The 19,238-nt window shown below is 54.3% G+C and overlaps 1 protein-coding gene across 1 annotated transcript in view; it reads left to right on the top strand.

Annotated features, from left to right (window-relative positions):
- Positions 1-1,862: 1,862 nt before the first annotated feature.
- Positions 1,863-19,238, top strand: part of IUM83_13829 (uncharacterized protein) — a gene marked incomplete at both ends in the record, with an annotated part of 42,488 nt that continues 25,112 nt past the window's right edge. Inside the window, one exon of the mRNA XM_067938530.1 lies at positions 1,863-2,261. Coding sequence (XP_067790813.1) covers positions 1,863-2,261 — 399 coding nt within the window. The remainder of the gene's footprint in view (positions 2,262-19,238) is intronic.

The following is a 19,238-nucleotide window of genomic DNA, read 5'->3' as shown; positions in this document are numbered from 1 at the left end:
ACAGTATTCGCAGCCGGGGATACAGGCACAGTTGGATGCGACCTGGTCGGCACCCCAAATACGTCTGACGGAGTAAGTATGGCCTCTCAGCGGCTGAGGAGTGGGAGAACCGGAGGGGGCGAGTCGATCCCGGCGACGGTGCCGTCCTCAGTCATAGGCGGCGAAAGCTTTGTGTCCTGGACATAAACCACAATCGTTGATGCCGTCTTCTCGCCCCGAGGGGTGATGTACACAACCGACCGGGGGCTCGAGTTCACAGTGGATAAGGGAGGCGTGCCTGACACGGCCAAGTCTGACGTAATACGCTTAACCGCCCCAGAGGCGGGGTGTCCGGGTGGCAGGTCGATAGCCGCCCAAACAACATCGACACCAGAAGGGGCCATGCCTACGGGTAGTTGGTGGTAGTATCCCAACAGATATTCAGTCTTGCTGATATGACAGACTCGCACGTCCTCAAGCGGAATTGCCACAACGCGGCGGAGTTCGTCGGCATAATGGCGAATGGCCACGTGGCACACGAATCCGGAGCTAGACTCAACAAGTAAGTCCGTGTCGTCCACGAGACGCATGCGCGAGGCGGCGGAGTTGGCAATAACTTGGCCACAGAGATAGACGTCGGACGTCACTCAAACGAACTTGGTGTCGCAACGCGGCGACGCGAGGAAGTACGTGGAGAACCGCACGAACTGGAAGACAGATAGCAGGGGGCGCTCCAGGAGCTCGGCCTTGAGGTCGCGCTGGGGCTCGGTCAACCGCCAGTGCGGGATGAAATGTACGGCGTCGACATGATCGCGTAACGGGGCAGGTAAGTCTTGGAGACGCTGGTCATGTCGGAGGATCGTCAAAGTGGCCTGCCAGGCAGGCCGCTGGATGCTGTCGTCCGGGTCGAGAAACGGCGTGTCGATGGCCGGGCGCTTGTTGACAGGGTCGCAACCCAACGTTGCGTACACAGGGCCGTCCCAGAAGCCAGCGAGTTCGTCGGGGCATTCGAGCCTCACGGAGCGACTGTGGCAGCGACGAACCGAGGCCGCGGAGGGATTGGTCCGCCCTGGCGGAGACGGACGAGAGGAAATGAATATTCTTCACTGGCAGCCTGGCTGTGTCTTCCTGGAGCCCTGGGCTCGGTCGATGATCTTTGCTTCTTGGTCTGGTCGTTGGAGCACTGAGCTCTGGCGTGCCAATCTGCGAATGGTCGAGATTGCGTGCTGGCTCGGTTCGAAAACCCACGGTTCAGCCGCTCGCCCAGCTCGTACTTAACCGACCACGTATTGTTCACGATTACGCTATTTAGTTGCTCATGTTTTAAGCTTTGCAGTCTCGAATACGTACTGAAACAGTCGTATAGTATTATATACCATAGAACATCCAAACTCTTTATTACTTCTTCCGTGTTCGTGACTACCGCGTATCGAACGTGGCTGCGTGAACTGTAAAATAATGATGATGTCGTGGCACGATACTGTAGTGGAGGAAATCTCCAGCCTGTCCAAGCTAGCAGCTTCAACACCAACTGGTCGCAGTCAATAACGGCAAACGTGATGACTGCGACAACAAATCGTGTGCATAACGAAAAGCAAGCGGAGCATAACGTAAAGCTGATGACCAGCCAGAAATCCAGTGCGCCATAACGACAAACTTGATCACTAGCTAACGGCAACATAGATTACAGTAGCTGCGGCTTCATTGGTTAGCAGGAGCCGCAGCACTAGAAGTACCTCGTGTCCTATTCACTTTGCTATTTACCTTTGGCAATACACTATGGCTAAACTTCCGGGAGCTTCGCCGACTCCCCCAGCGTGTCTTCGAATTCCCTGCAGACACTGCAAAGAATTCTTTAGCATTTTTCTGCTAGAACCACGAAGATGGCCAAGACCAGGTCGACGAATTCGACCACAAGTGATGACAAACAAGACTGTGCTGGCGCCCCGATTTTCACGCCTATCCTACCACCTCGGCTCGCGAGCACCTCCCATGCGGCCTTGGTGAAGTGGCGTAGGGAGCGCCGAGAGTACGAGGAGACGATCCGGAGCCGCGCCAAGGAAAGCACGGGCGATCTCATCGTGCCGGTCAAGAACACGTTCGACGAGGGGCAACTGTGCATGTGGTGCCTCCTTCCTTGGCACATTTCTATTGACGACGTCACCGATGCCCATATTATGGCTGAGGTTGACAGAATTATCGCCAGTGTGAAAAATAAAGATGTCCCGGACATCCACGCGGAAATGCGTGAACAATTGCGCATGGACATGTCTAAAACTGACGTGAGCGAAAGAGGGATACAATATTTCAAACGGTGTCATGACATCATCGATGAATACGATTGGAATCAATTTTTCACCGGTTCTGATGGCAGGCAACAACTTTGCAGTATTTTGATCGCGTCGTTAGAGCCCAAGGCTCTATTCGATGAAGTGCAGCGTGCGACTCGTTTTCAGGCGCGCAAAGCGAAGGAAGACGAAGTGCTGCTGCATGACCTGGTGCTAGAGAAGGCACTGGACCAGGAGCGTGCATACCAGAGCCAGAAACGCACAAAGCGCGATAGGAGCGATGGTATCGCTGAGCGTCCAACCCAACGAGGCCCAAGCAAGCAACCAGTTAAGAAACCAAGGTTCACCAGTGAACCACGTAGCGCGAGCCCACGGCCGCCTACGAAAACAGCTGCAGATCGGCCAAAGGTGCCGCCCACTCCATGCCCAAAAAGAGGCGACTTCGCAATTAGCGTCCCAGGAACGTCGCGCCATCACCATTCTTGTAACGCACTGCGTTATATATCACTGGTTTGGTAATTTATTACGGAGTACGTAGTTTATATTTGTTGCGGTACGTATTACGGGACGAAGTTTACGGGGCGACCCGTCAACTAACAACTGCATTCAACAAGGAGTGGCCATGAAGTGAGTAGCTAGAGTACATGAGAGTACGGACTTTAAGTAACAATATCACTTTTCTTTTTGCCTTCTATGAGCCCAAGCTTCGACTACATCACAATTCTACCACTGAGCTGTAAGCCAATATGCGTACTAGCAGACTGCTATGGATCCTACTCGTGACTTTAGCTACTACAACCAGCGAAGCCGAACGCCTAGAGCCATGGGACACGAAGATTTTGACACCCGTACAGAAAGGCTGGGACAGCGACGACAGCAGATATTCAAGCGTCAGCAGCTCCCCGCCGCCTGATAGTATGGGAGAAGAGCGTGGCACGGTTCCTTTGAAAATCGCGGCGTTGTTTGGCAAAATTAATAACAGACTTGGCAAGTTAAAACTCCGGTACGCAGATTTTCATAAGAACAAGTTTATGACCGAGATGGAAACCATGTTTCAAGGTGGCGCGACGCCCGAAAAGCTTGCTGAGCTCTATGGGTCAACGAAGAAGCTTCGGCTCCAAGAAGATTTCAGGCAGTACTACAGGTGGAGAATTACCTGGGGGCAGCGCACGTATCCGAAGCCGGGCACTGTCAAGCGGACCCCCGTACTGGAGCGACATGGCTAGCAGCATCGGAGGAATTGGGTTGGTTCAATCTATAAAGACGTCATGCACCACCAAAGAATCCGCTACGAAAACGAGAAGCTGAATGTAGCGTTGCTGGTTCTCAAGCACTGGTTCTTTCATGTTTCGCATTCAATCCGCTCCTTAGCGGACGAAGCACTTTACCGTTCCCGATCTACTCAAATATATTACTCAAAAACTCGTCCTTGCCTTTTGGCCACGTCTAGAGAGGAGAGTACTCGTCAGGAGTAAGTTATCACGGCTGCTCAAACGTTCCGAACGGATACTCACCCGTGCTCATTGTGAACGCGGCACACAGCGTGTTCGCTACGGCCGCCTCATTGTACACGTCACATTTTACACCCCCAGGTTTTACAAGTAGATACAGTATTGTGCGTCAATCACACTGTAAGCCGGCCTGTCGCGAGGCCTGCGTGAAAACGTCGCGGTAGTGCGGCGTGCATAGCAATACTGCCGCGAAATGGGAAATAAGTTCATTGCTGACACAAAGCAGGCGGAGAAGCATTAGCCTGGTTGAAGAGCCACGTCGATCTCAGCTGAGTGCTTTGGGGGGAATCCTTGCATTGGATTACCCTACCTAAAATCATATAGTGCAAGATCATTCTTTTTCTGAGGATTATGCATTTGACCTTGCACTTTGTGCATTTGGTTTTGTCCTTTATGAACCTTGTTCTTGGTGAACTTGGGCCGAAAAAGGAGTAGTACAAGCTAGTTTGCGTATCTTCCTTCCGTGTTTGCTGTGCAGCTTCATGCAGGGCTTTTCGACTTGGGCGGCAATAACTTTAGGCGATGGCTGTAGTCTACAGCATCTCTATCCTGAAGTTCGAACAACAAAAAATAACTGAGATCTTGGTGATCACCAACGCAACGAGTCTCAGTTTGCAACAAGTGCATTTCGCACGAATATCTCGCCTTCGGTGAGCTACGCCTTTTTTATCGAACACTCGTCAGTGCCGTCAAATTCGGTTCTGCAAAATTGTTGAGCCATTTTATGATCGCCGCGCTTAACAGCTATCATGCGTTGCTACGGTGGGCTCCGACGTGGCGGTTGCAGTAGGGGCGGCCGTAGTTACCGCAGGGGTAGGTAGCTGTCGTTGCGGCAGGTGCGCTAGTACTCATGGTGACAGTCGTGTCCGCGAAAGAAGAAATCGTCGCTGCCGTAGTTGAAGTGGGCGCCGTAGTCACGATACTTGCTCAGCCTGAAGGCTGGGCCGCCGCTGTTGAGGCAGGCGTTGTCAGTAGTAGGTACCGACTAACCTTTGTTATCACCTTCTATTTGTTATGGCATACAACATTGATATAGCCAATCGGATCCCTCCGTGCACCCTTTGTTATTAATATCACATACAGGCCTCGAACTGTATGTTTCAGAGCTCATTTTGCCATCCGATGGCTCATATGCAGCGCCGACGTCCAGAAGGACGCCGTCGCAAGGACGAACACTGTTTCATCCTTCCCCGTTTCACAAATCTCTTCGACGATTTTGTTGCCTACAATGATATCGAGAAGACAGTCAACTACTTCTATCCTGAGCTGCCAGCGGCTAAATTGGACGAAGGGCTCAGTGCAGGATGTCTAGATAATACTGTAGGTGCTTTAAGCCTGGACGATGATTTTGATGATATGTTCCGGGTTATAGCAGGATTTAACATTCAATACCGAATTTGAGATTTCCTACAACAGAGGTATTTCCTAAAGCACACCCCTCACTTGCCAATCATGTTCAGCAGTGCGTCCAGCGAGCAGAATGCTGAAATCCTCCGAAAAGCGGGAGATTTACTACTGGTTCATGCAGGGTGACTTCATTGCAAAACCCTGTGAGCGGGGCACGGCCGCTCACTTTATGCTCGTGCAATGGGGGCGGGAGCTACACTGCTGCCGGAGGTTGATGAACTTCTCGTTCGCTGGACCAACTCTACGTAGCGAAGAGAGTGGTAGTGCTTGCAAACGTATCGGTTGATCGCAATATCTATACACGGACTACCGACGAGGAAGAAGCCTAACTACATGAGTACACGTGCATCGTTGTATTTGCATTTATCATAGGACTGTCCTTGTGCATTGCACCTGTACATCTCGTCTACAAGTGCAATGCGACATCTTCAATGTTCCTGGGGTATCATGTAGGAATTCTCAAATTCGGTAGACTCCATCTGAGACAACAATACTTATCCACCATTTTGAGGGGTTTCAAAAACGCGATTGAAGATTCAGAGCCCCGAATTGTACATAAGTGAAAAGCCGAGAAATAGCGGGTTTTGTGTTTTGAAGCTGCTCAACCACTCACATCGCTCATTCCTTAAGTTCGCGCCCCGATGGAAGCGGATCCTGGACAAGAGAGCACCGTAAGCGACGACGTCGCTACAAGTGATAGCGAGTGGGAGTCTACATCACCCTCCCTACCAGAAGCAGAGACGGCGGTGACGATGCTGTTAGCGAGTCTGGGGCAGATCCAGTCAGCCTTTCGACTGGATCGCGTGTGCATGAGTTAATCGATTCCAGCCCATGCAAGCAGCAGTTCCTGGTGACCAAGGCCAAGTCACTTCAAATATTTATCGCTGCAGTTGACGCTATGGAACCAAAGGAAAAACTGGTCAGTGATTCTCGGTCGCCTCTACGGAGGGATGAAGAAGAGCGACTGAGGTGAGCTATTCGAGCCAACGATGACTCGCCAAGTGCTGTGGACCGATTTGTGTCACGTGTTGGCTCGCTCAGTGAGTTCTGTAACAATCGAACAAGTGGTGAAGGAAACCGAGCGATTTCTGAAAGCATTGGGGCTTCGGCCTCTGGAGCGCCCCTCACCGTCGACTCTGGAGTGCTGGGTGCCGGCCGAAGCGGGCGCGGAGCTCTGGAAATGGAAGAAGCGACTCCGCACAGCCTTCAGCGTGAACTCGTTCACTCTGGACGACTCGCAGAAGACTCGTGCAGCTCGCGAGGTGGTCGATCCGGCTAGCGTACCGCTGCCGACGACTCCGAAGAGGGCAATCCGCGAAAACCCACCGGAGGGGTGTTTAGCGCGTCAGGGGAGCGATCCCCGTACTTTCAAGACTCCCACATGGTGACTCCACCAACTACGGGCTACTCAGACCGCGCTGGACGCACCACCGATGACTCAAAATCGGCCAGGGGCACGAAAAGCAGCTCAGAACGGAGCACGATCCGCCGCTGTGGGCCCTCCGACGACTCTTCGGACGAAGAAGCGGACTTTACCGGCGATGGAGGAGCGCAGATGGGCGAATACCTGCGCCAAATCCGTGAGGCGACCGAATCCGAGTTGCTTAACGCGACTCCGAGGATCGAGGTGGCAACGCATCGCCCACTGGCGCAGATCAAGGCGTTCTCGGGCACCAGGAACAAGAGCGAGAACTCGATGCAATGGCTTCGCGCCTTTGTCTACGAGATGAAAGGAACGCGAGCATCGCCCAACGAATGGTGCATGCCTTTCGAGCTGAGTCTTCGGGACGGCGCTCTGCATTGGTACCGACAACTGTCCTAGAAGACCAAGCGAACATGGAGCCTCCTAAGTGAGGCCTTCATCAAGTACAACTGCTCCCAGTTCAGCCAGTCAGCGGAGACTCGCTACTACTCAGCCAAGCGCGAAGACAAGGAACATGTTTGCGACTACCTAAACCGGCTCAATGGCTATGCCAGGAACGCCGGAATTCGGTTTGAGAGCAACAGCCGCAAAGCACGCGACCACGTCAAGCGGTTCATCGAGCCTTGCGGCGACCGAGGACTCGAACGGCGTCTGTGCCACCTGCGCATCTCAGACATACACGAGTTGGAAGAGATGATCCAAGAGATACTGAAGCTTGACGAGCGCATTTCGTCCCGCGAGTCGTCGCTGCCTCACTCTCGAGCTCGGGATGCCTCCCGACGACGTGGTGACAAACGTCGAGATGACTCGCGCCTCCACGAGCGCTCGGAAGACACACGTCGACGTGATGACCGCCGCCGTGACGACTCGCGAGATGCTTACAACCGCCGCGACCGACGCGAACGGGATTATGAGCGTCGTCGCGAAGACTCACGCAATATGCCTCGCGTGTGCCTAGCTGAAGCATCTGTCGCCGACATCGTCGCCGAACTTCATGGACGGGACACGCGGGACACGCGGAGCGAGCTGCAGCAACAACGCCACAGATATGATGGCGACAGCAACAGCGAAGATGGAAGTGAGCACGGCAGCGACGACTCACAGCGTTACGGCGAAGACTGGGGTTACAACTACTCGTCAGATGGAAGCGACCACTACCTCGCAGCAGCCAACCACAATGAACGTCGAGTCGCCGCTGAAGGCACGTACGCCCGGTCTGATAACCGGCAACCCAGGGGTGACTCAGCGGGCCGCAGCCAAGGCCGGGATAATAGGTTCCAGCGCCGCGGCTACCGCGATGAGAAACCTCGCCAGTACGGGCCGTGTGCAGTCTGGGGAGGTCTCCATCGCTCGGCGCACTACTGCCGACACCGGTGCAAGCTGTGCAAGCAAGTGCACGACGCCGGAAAATGTGAAGTGTTACACGAAATCACCAAGATCGTCAAGTCCAAGGTAGACAAGAAAGCCCTCACTCACGAGCTCCAAGAATTACTGTTTTCGGACCATTTAAACTAGGCAGCCCACCAACTACGACTGGGTTGGTCCCCATCGGGCTGCAACAGTTAGCCGAGCCCGTCATTGAAGCAGAGTGCATCTTTGCATTTGTGGGCGAGTGCAAATGGACAAAGACTGACCAAGATAACGACATGAAAACGACGAAACTGGAAAAGGAGAGAGGCGACTACCTCGGTGGAGGTGTATTGTGTGAAGAAGACGACAAGGAAGAGGTTGCAGATACTGCCAATGACTGGCTGACAAGTGCAGTACAGGAAGACTCGCGCCGACGACTCGCCCCGGAAGTATGACTCTTAGCCGGAGAACGGATGGGATGGTGGTCGGCGCAGAAATTTGACAAGCGCGTAAGCATGCGGACATTGGTGAATGGAGCTGTGGGCGACTAGTGCAGGAGGATATTGCTGGACACTGGGGCAAACGTCAGTGTCATCTCTGAGAAACGTGCCAGGCGACTGAGACTCCGCGAAGTAGTGGGGCATGGACGTTGCATGGATATACAAGGGATCACCAAGGCAAGATGATGACGACTCGCCGGGCGAAGATGAAAGTCACCCTTGGATGGGAGCGCGTTTATGTTTTCGAGGTCTGGATTATGGACCACTGCGCCGGGGTAGAGGTGGTGCTTGCCACCGATTTTATGATTCCAGCCGGTATCCGTCTGGACCTTCTTAACGCGACGGCCAAGCTTCCCGACGAGGTAATGATCCCGCTGATCAAGACTCAAAACGTGATGGACGAGGTCGGAGGAAGCCACGTCGCGTAGGGTCCGACAGAACCAATGCAAATACCGGGCCACGAATGGGACGAGTTCAAGCTACAGCGGCAACAACCCGAGCCGACGACTCGCGTGCCGTGGATTTGCCGAACTGACACGTTCATCCCGACTGTCACCAAGTTCTACAGGGGACGTCTGGTCAGGATTCGACTAACCAAAGCCACGGATCGGCTGGCGGGTTGTTCTGTGCACTTCCCGGTGATAATCTGGGTTCCGATTGGGTCGCTACCGAGGACTGAAGGCGATGTGCAGCTGGATTCTGCAAAGTACAAGGTGTGGCAGGTGCTCGCATACGCTGCCGCACGAGACAAGACATTACTCAAGTGGGAAGCTGAACTCTACCAGCAATGGTTGGCCAGACAGCCTCCAGCGGTGGAACGACCGAGTTACCCCACGCCTACAGGTGTCCTGCAGCGACCTGACGAAGGCTCGGGCGAGAATCCACACGTCAACAGTGAATGTGACAGTGCCGACGACTCGTCGGTGACTGATGACTCATAATTGATGGCGGAGGAACACCACCGACGACTCGACGCTACTACCGGCGACTCGACGGGGGTGACGACGACTGACGATGAAGTCATGACTCCAGAGGCAGCTAGATCAGGACTGGAGACCACCGAGTCGACGGTAAGACGCGACGAAGACAAAGGACTGGAGTACAATGCGCAGGGGCATCCACCGATGATTCAGATTGCATCCAGCCGAGACTTCGGAGATATTTCAACGACTCTCGACCAGACGTTCATAGCAGCAATGCGTGTACTGACCACGGAAGGTACCGCCGACAGAGACGATGAGACGACTGAGCACCCGGCGACGGACATCGAACTGGAGGACTATGCGCATGAATTAGCATTCCTCCCCGATATGTTGGAAACAGTACCGACAACGCTCGACTACGCGGCCGCAAATATCAAGAATCCCGAGATGTCGGCAGAGCAGCAAGAGAATCTGATTGAAGTACTCCGACGTCATGAAAAAATCAAGATTACAAGCGGGAATGCTCTACCTCCACCAGCTTATCGCGTTGTCTGTGACATAGATGTGCAAGGGCACGAGAAAACAACGGGCCCGACGGATCCCATTCAAGCATCTCAAGATTATGTACGAACTGCTCAAGGCGGGGCTCATGGCGTTCTCAGACAGCCGGCGGGCCTCACCCATCGTCATTTTCGTCAAGGAGAATGGCCAGGACATCCGCCTCTGTATCGACTACAAGATGGTCAACGCAGTAACGGCGATCCTGGAGTACGCCATGCCACTCGTCGACGACTTGCTCACGGACCTGGAGACCTACCTGTGGTTCTGCTCCCTCGACGCGGCCAGCGGATTTTGGGCTATCCTGATGACTCTACGCGCGCACAAGATTTCAGCTTTTGTGTGTCCTCTGGGGCACTTCGAGTGGCTACGAATGCCTTTCGGCCTCAAGAATGCGCCGATTATCTACCAGCGGATGATAAACAACGCGTTATGGGGATTTGTGCAACCGAAAGGCGACTGGGATGTCTTTGCAGCAAAGATAAAAGCCGTCGAAGACTCGGCAGAGCACTATCGACGACTCGAGTCATCGCCTCGCCCACCAGGCACTACAGCGACTACTCGAACCAAGTTTGCAGCCGCCCGTGATGGCTCGGAGACGGTTGAACCCATTACTTGGCTCATTAACGACCCAGAAGCCGATATGTTTACGACCAACGAAGCCGACGAGTCGTCGCTGGTGCCTGTGTTCGACCGGCGGTCCTTCCTGGACGACATCTGCTTCGGTGGCAAAGCCTTCGACAGTTGTTTGGCGACGCGGGACCGACTCCTCAATCGTTTTGAAGAGTGCCGGATCAGCGTCAGCTTTACCAAGAGTAATTTCGTGCAAGGACGTGTCGACTTCCTGTCCCATGAAGTGTCAAAGACGGCATTCGACCCGACCCGAAGAAGCTGGACGCAATCACTAGGCTGTCTTTCCCACGAATAAAGAAGGGAATGCAGTCTTCCTAGGTGCGCTGAATTGTTACGGCTGCTTCATCCAAGACTTCGCTGTCTACGGTGCGGCGCTGTATCAGCTCAAAGAAGACGATTTCGCACCGGGGGGTGACCTCACAATTGCCCGCCGGAGTTTCTAAGCTCTCCAAGACAAGGTTGCGGCGGCGCAGATACTCCGCCAATTCGGCCGCACCAAGGAAGTTCACGTCATGCTGTTCACAACTGAGTGGACATTGAGTTCCACGCTGCTACAGCTGCATAATGAGACGTTGCACCCGGTTCGCTTCTGCGGAAGAATATTGAAGGATGCCGGGAAGAACTATCATGTGGCGGAGAAAGAAGTGCTAGCGCTGCTGTTACTACTGACGACTTGCTACACCCAGTTGGCGGGGCGGACAATTCGAGTCTACACTCGCTTCTCACATTGGAGTATATAACCAAGTCAAAGTCGATCTTTGGGAGAGCTGTACAATTCGCGGTATTACTCTCCCCGTGGCATCTGATCGTCCGACAAACCAAGGAGACGAACTGCGCCTTCACCCAGTTGCTCCGGACGACGGTGTCCAACTTCGGGGATCTCGATGACTCACTGGAACTGCTTGCCCCGCCGACTAAAGGCTCACCGACGACTCGCCTGGACCCAAACTTGTTTTATTCACGCCTACCGACGACTCATACAGGCATTGCGGTTTCTTTCGACGTGCAGCGATGACTGAGAAGTACGGTGACTACGGCAGCCGTTCATGGATCTTTTGAAGCCTTCCGGAGTGGAAAATAGTGATTGCAGCGAACGCTTACCTCGCGAGGACCACGGTCAACATCGCCGAGTACACCGGCATGAACAACGGCGTTCTCGTCGCGATTGAACACGATGCCGAAGACTTGGTGGTCGTGGGAGACTCGAGACTCGCGATCCAGCAATCCCTAGGGGTGATAGCTTGCCGGTAGAAGTCACTGATGGCACAGATGAATCATCACAATGAGATCACGGCACGGTTGCGATCAGTCAAATATCTGCACGTGGTACGCGAATACAATACTCGTTGGCAACTGAAGCCTTGGTGTCAAAGGTTTCCAAGGTCATTCTGAGTGAAAACCGGAAAGCAGAGTTGGCCGGACTTAATCGGATACAAGAAGGGATCTACGAATCGCCGCCGCAAAGATCAGAAGCACAAAACCTGGTTCCAGGAGGCTCTATTCAAAATCTGGGCAGTGTCTCAACCTTGAAACGCAAAACATTTGCTGATTTCGTGTGTCCAGAGTCTGGAGTGGTACTGATGATGACTCGGGCGCAGACCATGAGCAAGATAAACATGTCCAATTCACACAAGACAAGCCAAAGACACTGCCGAAGACTCCCCCTAACCAGAACCCTCCCGAAATTCAACTTCCAGAACCCACTCAAGCTCCACCAGCAGCTCCTAACGCACAATACATATATCCTGTGGAAGTCCACGAGGAGAGACGACAGCGCATAGCTGCAGCACAAGACGAAGAATTAAGATGGGCTAGCTTGAAGACCTTATTACGTGGAGATGCCGAGAAACTTGGATACCGAGCCGCCAGAGATGCATGGAAAATCGCAGATAGGTTCGTGTTGTCGGAGGACAATTTGCTACACTACGTGGGAACGAGTCGTCGGCGTGACGCTGAGACGCAAGAGGAGATCTCGCTGCGTCTGGTGGTACCCATCACGATGGTTCAAGAAGTACTCCAGAACTGTCATGACTCGCTGGAAGGCGGCCATCAGTGTGAGGTGAGAACCTACCAGCGAGTCAAGCGAGATTACTACTGGTTGGGACTCTACCCTGACGTGGAGAAACACGTGAAGTCGTGCCCCGACTGCAGCACCAGCAAAAGCCGCCCCCAACTGAAAGGATACTCTCCTGGCAACGTGCTGGCGGAACGGCCTTTCCAGATAGTGTCTATGGACTTCGTGATACCACTGCCGAAGACTCGGAGGGGCAACACAGCCCTGCTGCTCTTCCAATGTTCTTTTACGGGTTTATCATTGCGAAAGCCATGGCGGATACGGGTGCACTCAATGTGGCACAAGCATTCGAAGAATGCATATCCCGACGATTCGGTGCGCCATCACTCATCCGCCATGACCGCGACCCACGGTTCATGAGCGAAGTGTTCCAAGCGTTTGCAGAAATGATGCAGTCAAGGTCCCGAGCAACGCTGAGTTACCGTCCGCGAGCCAACGGACAGCAAGCACGGTCAGTCAATACCGTATTGTAATCCGTCAAGGAATACGCCGACGACCCGCTCCAACAAGACTGGGGCGAGATCGAGGAGCGCTTAGTCTTCGCCATCAACAACTCACAAGACACCACTCGGAAGGGAACACCATTCTACTTGGTGCACGGGTGGGATGCCAAGTCAACGCTGAAAGCCATGTCATCCTCGCTCCGACACGGCACGCCGAAGCAGTCAGACGGACAGGCGTGGCGCCGCGAGGTCAACAAACAACACCAGCTTGCAATGGAAATGGCCAAGGAATACCAAGCCACTGAGAAGGCTCGCAGGGCCCGAGAACACAACGCCAACCTAAGCAGGAAAGCGAAAGCGATACCGGCGAAGACTCGGGAACCCGAGTCGTCGGCGACAGCACAAGACCAACCGTCTATGGTACGAGACACCACCGTCCCAAGTGACCTGTCGCTCAAACTGAGTACGCATGAGCCACTGACGACTCGCGAGTCGTCGGCGAGTGCCTCAAACTAACCGCTTGTGGGAAAGGGGGACATGTCTCTCTAGACAGGGTGGATCCACCGAATACTGGCGGAATTGAGCCGATTGCAGGCCGGAAACCAATGCAACCTGCTCCGTTTGAGGTCGGCAGCAGGGTTTGGTTGTACATGGAGAGAGAGTTAAGTCCGGCCTCACCAAGAAACTAGCACACCGGTGGCATGGGCCCTTTCGGATCAAAAAGAGGGTCGAAGACTATGCCTTCGAACTCGAGTTACCAGACCACAGTAGATACCAATTTTATCCAGTCGTCCATATCTCCCGACTGAAGCTTGTTGATGAATTTGGAGATCGACCGAAGACTCGCCTCGCGCCCGGCGTTGTCGACGTCACACGGCTAGGATTTGATGAAGAACTGCTCCCTGAAGACAGCTGGGAGCCGGATCACGTGACAGGAGAATATGAAGTTGAAGCCATCCTGGACGACTGTGGGCCGTTGTCCACGGGAATTGAGAGGGCAGTACGAGAATTTAGAGTGAAATGGATCGGCTACGATGAACCAACGTGGGAGCCAGCTGCTAACCTTTCTTGCGGTGGGCTCCGCTACGATTACCTGCAGCGAAACAGAAGTGAACAGCGCCTGCAGATGGTCCCTGACGAAGACTAGGTGGCAATGAGTTACCGCTATGATGATCGTTACTTGGGGCAACGCAGCCCAAGACCACAGCCGAAAACAGCTACTACGGTATTACCTTTTGAATTTGAAAATTAAACTCTACCAAGACGGACAGCTAAATCAACGACAACTCAGAAGCGGGACTGGAAATGACAGCCAAATGGATAGAAGACGCTGCTGACGACTCGCTTGAACTCAACTTCAACCACTCAATATCAAAACAACAACTGCTCGAGTCAAGACACCACGCAGACTCGAGTCGTCGGAGCCACCAGTAGCATCCGATGCTTGTCCTTCCAGGGCGGACGCAGCATTCGGCGAAGACTCGGACGCAGTAGGAACGCGAGCATCACCAAACTCGACCACCCATTCTGGGCTCAATTAACCGGTTGCAGCGACGATCTTGGAACGACTCGACGACCAACAAAGGCGCGCGAAGAACCAGCCGGGACAAAGAGCGGATCCGACGGATTACACGTGACAAACGTGGTGTTGTAGGGGAGCTGCTCCGGCACATCTATCCAGCCGTTCCGCCAAGGCTCCGCAGCGTCCAGAGCCGCGACCTCGCTCAACCAGTCGACGGTCTTGGGCTCCCAAGGCAAGTGTTCCCGAGAATACCTGGGCGTGGTCGGCTCGAGCATGAATTCAGGCTTCACTTCCGAGGAGCCAGGACCTTTGCTGCTGCTCCACTTCTAGATGTGCGGGACCATCTTGGCGCGGAGACGGTCGCTGGGTTTGTTGCGCTCGACCACGTACCTCGACCAGGCAGCCTTCAAAGCATCCAAGTCCTTCTTCGTCTGAGTCTTCCAGTCCATCATATCCCAGTCAGCGGCAATTGCGGCGAACGTAGTGTCCACAGCCTTCGGACGGATCTAGTGATTGCGCTCCCAAAAGCGAGAAACCAAGGTCGGCGTTGTCCGAGTCGCCACTCCCATGGAAGTTGCTCCTATATCCCATCACCCGAGTCATCGGTGACGCCCACTGGGACACCTTGGAGTCGGAATCAAACTCTGAAATGTCAAAGAGGCACGCTCGGGACGGGAGTCGCCGTTGCAGCTTCTGCCATGGATGATCAGGGTTCTTATAATCCGCGAACGCCGCGATGTCTTCAGGACTGGAAAGAATTCGGATATCCCGAGGCAGCGGTGCAGGCAACCGAGCGTTCAGCATCTGGGTCCAGCACTTGAGAGCCCCGGGAAGCGTAAAAGGCGGCTCGATGTAAGGCACAGCCCACTTGGCCACTTGCTTGGAAAATCGGACGAGGGTCTGTTGACCACGCACCGGCGAAGGCACCGTAAGCGGACGCAGGGAACTCGGACCTGACCCAGGGGTGGACGACTGCTACCAGACGACGCAGGCTGACGCGGAACCGAAGGACGACGACGTTGACGGCAATAGGTCTTCGGTGGAGCAGGAGGCGGCTCCTAAGGCATTGCACCTACACCCTGGACAGCTCCCGAAGACTCGGAACCTGGAAGCTCCAAGAGAGAAGAGGATTCGAGAGCGAGCTCCGACAACCCAATCATTGATCCAACAACCAAATTCTCCGCCTCCGAACCAGTGTCTGGAAGCCACTCGAGAGAAGCGCCAGAGTCGACGTGAACTTGCTCGGCAGGAGGAGAAAGAACAACCTCCACCTCCGCTTCCAAGAGCTTACCATCTTGAGCAGAAGTCCGAGAATCACCAGGAGCCGTCACCGAAGACTCACGGCTACCACCTCAACGAGAAGAAAATATACGGGGTCCACGAGTAGCAGAAACTGAGACTTCGGCGGGGCGGCGAGGTCTCTTGCCCGGACGACTGCCGGACGGACTGCGCTGGATTGACGAAGAACGAAGCCGCTTTTGCGACGCCGAACCGGAAACGGAACTTGACGGACCGCGCAGATGACGGGAACCGACCTCCGCTTGTGAGGAGCGCTTGCCTGAGCGACCAACTCCGCGGCGCACGAAGCCCGGTCTGATTCGACGTCGGCAGCACGAGTTCCAGGCGTTGTCTTGTTCGCCTCAGCCGACCGCTCCTCCGACGACAACTCAACACGAGAATCCGATTCCAGGAAGGCAGCGTGGACCAAGGCAACGGCAATGGCATTCTCGGTGCGAAACGGATCGCCATTAGCCACCATGTCCTTGAGGACTCGCCGAGTCTCTTGACTAATGTCCAGCAGGTTCCCGTTCATCTCGCCAGTCGACAAACCTGTAAGCCATGAGTCATCGCCCAGAGTCAGAACACAAGCCAGCACATGCAGCAACTCAACAACCGGTACGAACCTTCGGAGATCAGCACAATGACGTCTGGGTCCATGTCTTAAAACTTGACGTGCGTCCGAAGAGTCCGGTTGGCGCGCGTTAGCCGTTTCACCTGCTCTTGAAGGTCTTCAATTCGGCGCTGGAGGCGAGTCGACGACGAGTCATCGCCGGCATCCAAGCGAGCCAGAAGATCATGAAGATGCTTGCTTTGTGCAGTCGACGACGCCACGACAGCCTTGAACGCTGTCTGCTCGCGAGTGAGCTGGAGGGCCAGCCGCTTGCACTCATCATCGGCGGCCCTCACGCGGTTTTCCAAGCGGGCGGCCGTCTCGGTGTACGCATCGACAGCTCCCCGAAGACCCTCCATCACTTGGAGGCAGTGAGCCTCCAAGACCCGCAAACGCTTGACTTCCTTCTTGGAGTGCTTGACCTCCGCGCTTGCTTGCTTGACGAATACCATGGCGTTCTCGTGCTTGAAAGATTTCTTCATCGCCGAGTTTTCGGCGGCAGCGCGCGCAGCTTCAGCAGAATGCAACTGACCTCGCATCACGGCCAGGTCCAAGTTGATGTCGTCATGAACACCCATATTGGGCTGAGATGCCGTCACCACGTCTTCCAGCGAGCGGGCGGCAGCCAAGCGAGAACCCACGTGACGGTCTCCACGGATGTTGGGACCCTGGTGTAAGGTGACATTAAGTCGACCGATGAGATCCAGTCGAGGATCCAACACCGTGATCACGCGCTCCGATGCCTCAGCACAGGCTTTCAAGACGTTCTGTTCGAGGAGTTCACGCGACACAGTGATCTGCGAGTCGTCCGTGGTGGAACAGCCAGCTCCAGCACACGGAGCAGAATGCCGAGCAACTAGCTGTGACGACGGGATCGCAACCGAGTCGCCGGCAGCATTACCAACGGGCACATCAACCAGAGAAGTGTCCTGCAAGACAAGAGACGAAGATAACAACCCCGAAGGTAAGCGACAGCAGCCCAAGATCAAGGTGCAAGTCAACGAGACGTACCGAAGGAACAGCACGAGAGGTGGCCAGTGACGCGAACGACCCAGCGGACGCTTCCGGTGAAGCTTGGTTTGGCGTACCGCCGCCAACGAGTGAACTCAACCCCCGGAGATGCCAGGACAAAGTTGCCAACCATCAGCACCTAGCGTGAAGCTGACAGAAGGCGAGAAGACGGCAGGAAACTCACCGCGGTCGAGCTACCCGTCGACTCAGCAAAGCTCTCATCCTCGGACACTGCTGACTGCGAGGCAGCAGGAACAGCAGGTGGACTGCCAGCACCAAGCGCGCTTCCTCGACCAGGCGAAGACAGACAAAGATACCAAGCTCGTGATCAGCAGTGAAGACAGTGAGCGGACGAGAGAAGACGGCTTACCTGGAGCGAAGACCGAGACGCGCCGAGAGCCCTAAGGGCCGAGTTCACGGCGGACTAGGCAGCGCGCGAAGTACCGACCATGACGCAGGAGCACCCCCACGCTCACCAGCAAGCCGCTCGAGTCGCGGTGGGGGCAGTTGTGGTATCGGGAAATGAAAGTCGAAGCCCAAACCCAAAGTCGAGACAGGGGGCGAAGAAGACTCGAGGCGCCGGCGCCAACTGGCAAGTCACAACCATCACCAGTCATTGGACCAAACGCCCCGATCGCTGATTGGCCTAAATTGGTCGGTGACGATGATTCGTCGACTGTTACAAGTCAAGCGCGGGCGGTTGCAGCCCGCTAGGTACGGTGCGAACCTACTTGCAAGATCCGAACTTATGAGTCGTCGGTGCCTGTCCCCAGTCGTCGGTGGCGTTTTCAGCGGCCGTTTGAGTCGTCGGTAGCGCCGTCACGTCACAGCGAAAGGACGAAGAGTCGTAGGTTACAATTGGCGGTCCAAAACGGACGCGTTTATACTTGATATTTGTATTGATCGATAGGAAACTTAAGAGAAGACAAGACCTTTGGGCAACAATAACAGAACAACTTTTCCTCCCAACCACGCAAGGGCGACACCGGTGCCTGTAGTGGACGACCTGCAGCTCAAGGTAAACCTGGTAGGTAGGATTATGACTGTCGGTGGGCACATTTACTAGTATAGCGTGTGTTCATCCCTGACAGGGCCAAAAGTTAGTGGCCGGTGTATTGGTAGCGACGAGTCGTCGCCAGGAACGAGGGGCGAGAGCGCACTCCATTTATTTCTTCCCGCCGGAGTATAGCTCCGGCACCTCCTATCATGCTGTAAAAGGCCGGGACCCTTCCTTCCGAGGGCCTGCGAGGTATATTTTGTGTGTGAGAGCGTGCTAGCCTTTGCTCGTGGTTAGTGACGCTGAGTCTTCCGTCGGTACACAAGCGGAAGCTCGGTACACAGGGGAAATGTAACGGGGTTACACGTACAAGTGGCTACACGCCACTTGTGAATTTAACAGATAGGATATCTGTTAAAAGTTTTAGATACTTCCTCACCTTGGTGTAAGTCACACCAATGGATACATTGAAGTGGACCACCACAATGAGTGATCCACACCTACCCAAAGATCCTGTTGGTAGAAAGCAGCATCTTTCTACCAATTAGATACGTGCATATTGGCGGAGCTCTGACAGCCAGCCGCTGTCAACCCCTTTTATAGATGATAAACAGTTTTTAGCAGATTTAGGAGGAAGATCAATTTACAAGCCATACAGTTCTCATTTTACCTAATCTAAGTCACTTGGAGTCTTATCTGATTTAAATTATATTTGTGTATTGAAATAT

This window comes from Phytophthora cinnamomi (assembly GCF_018691715.1).
Source record: "Phytophthora cinnamomi strain GKB4 chromosome Unknown Contig44, whole genome shotgun sequence".
NCBI lineage: Eukaryota > Oomycota > Peronosporomycetes > Peronosporales > Peronosporaceae > Phytophthora > Phytophthora cinnamomi.
The sequence above is the reverse complement of the archived record's forward strand: the minus strand, read 5'-3'. Positions and strand labels throughout refer to the sequence as shown.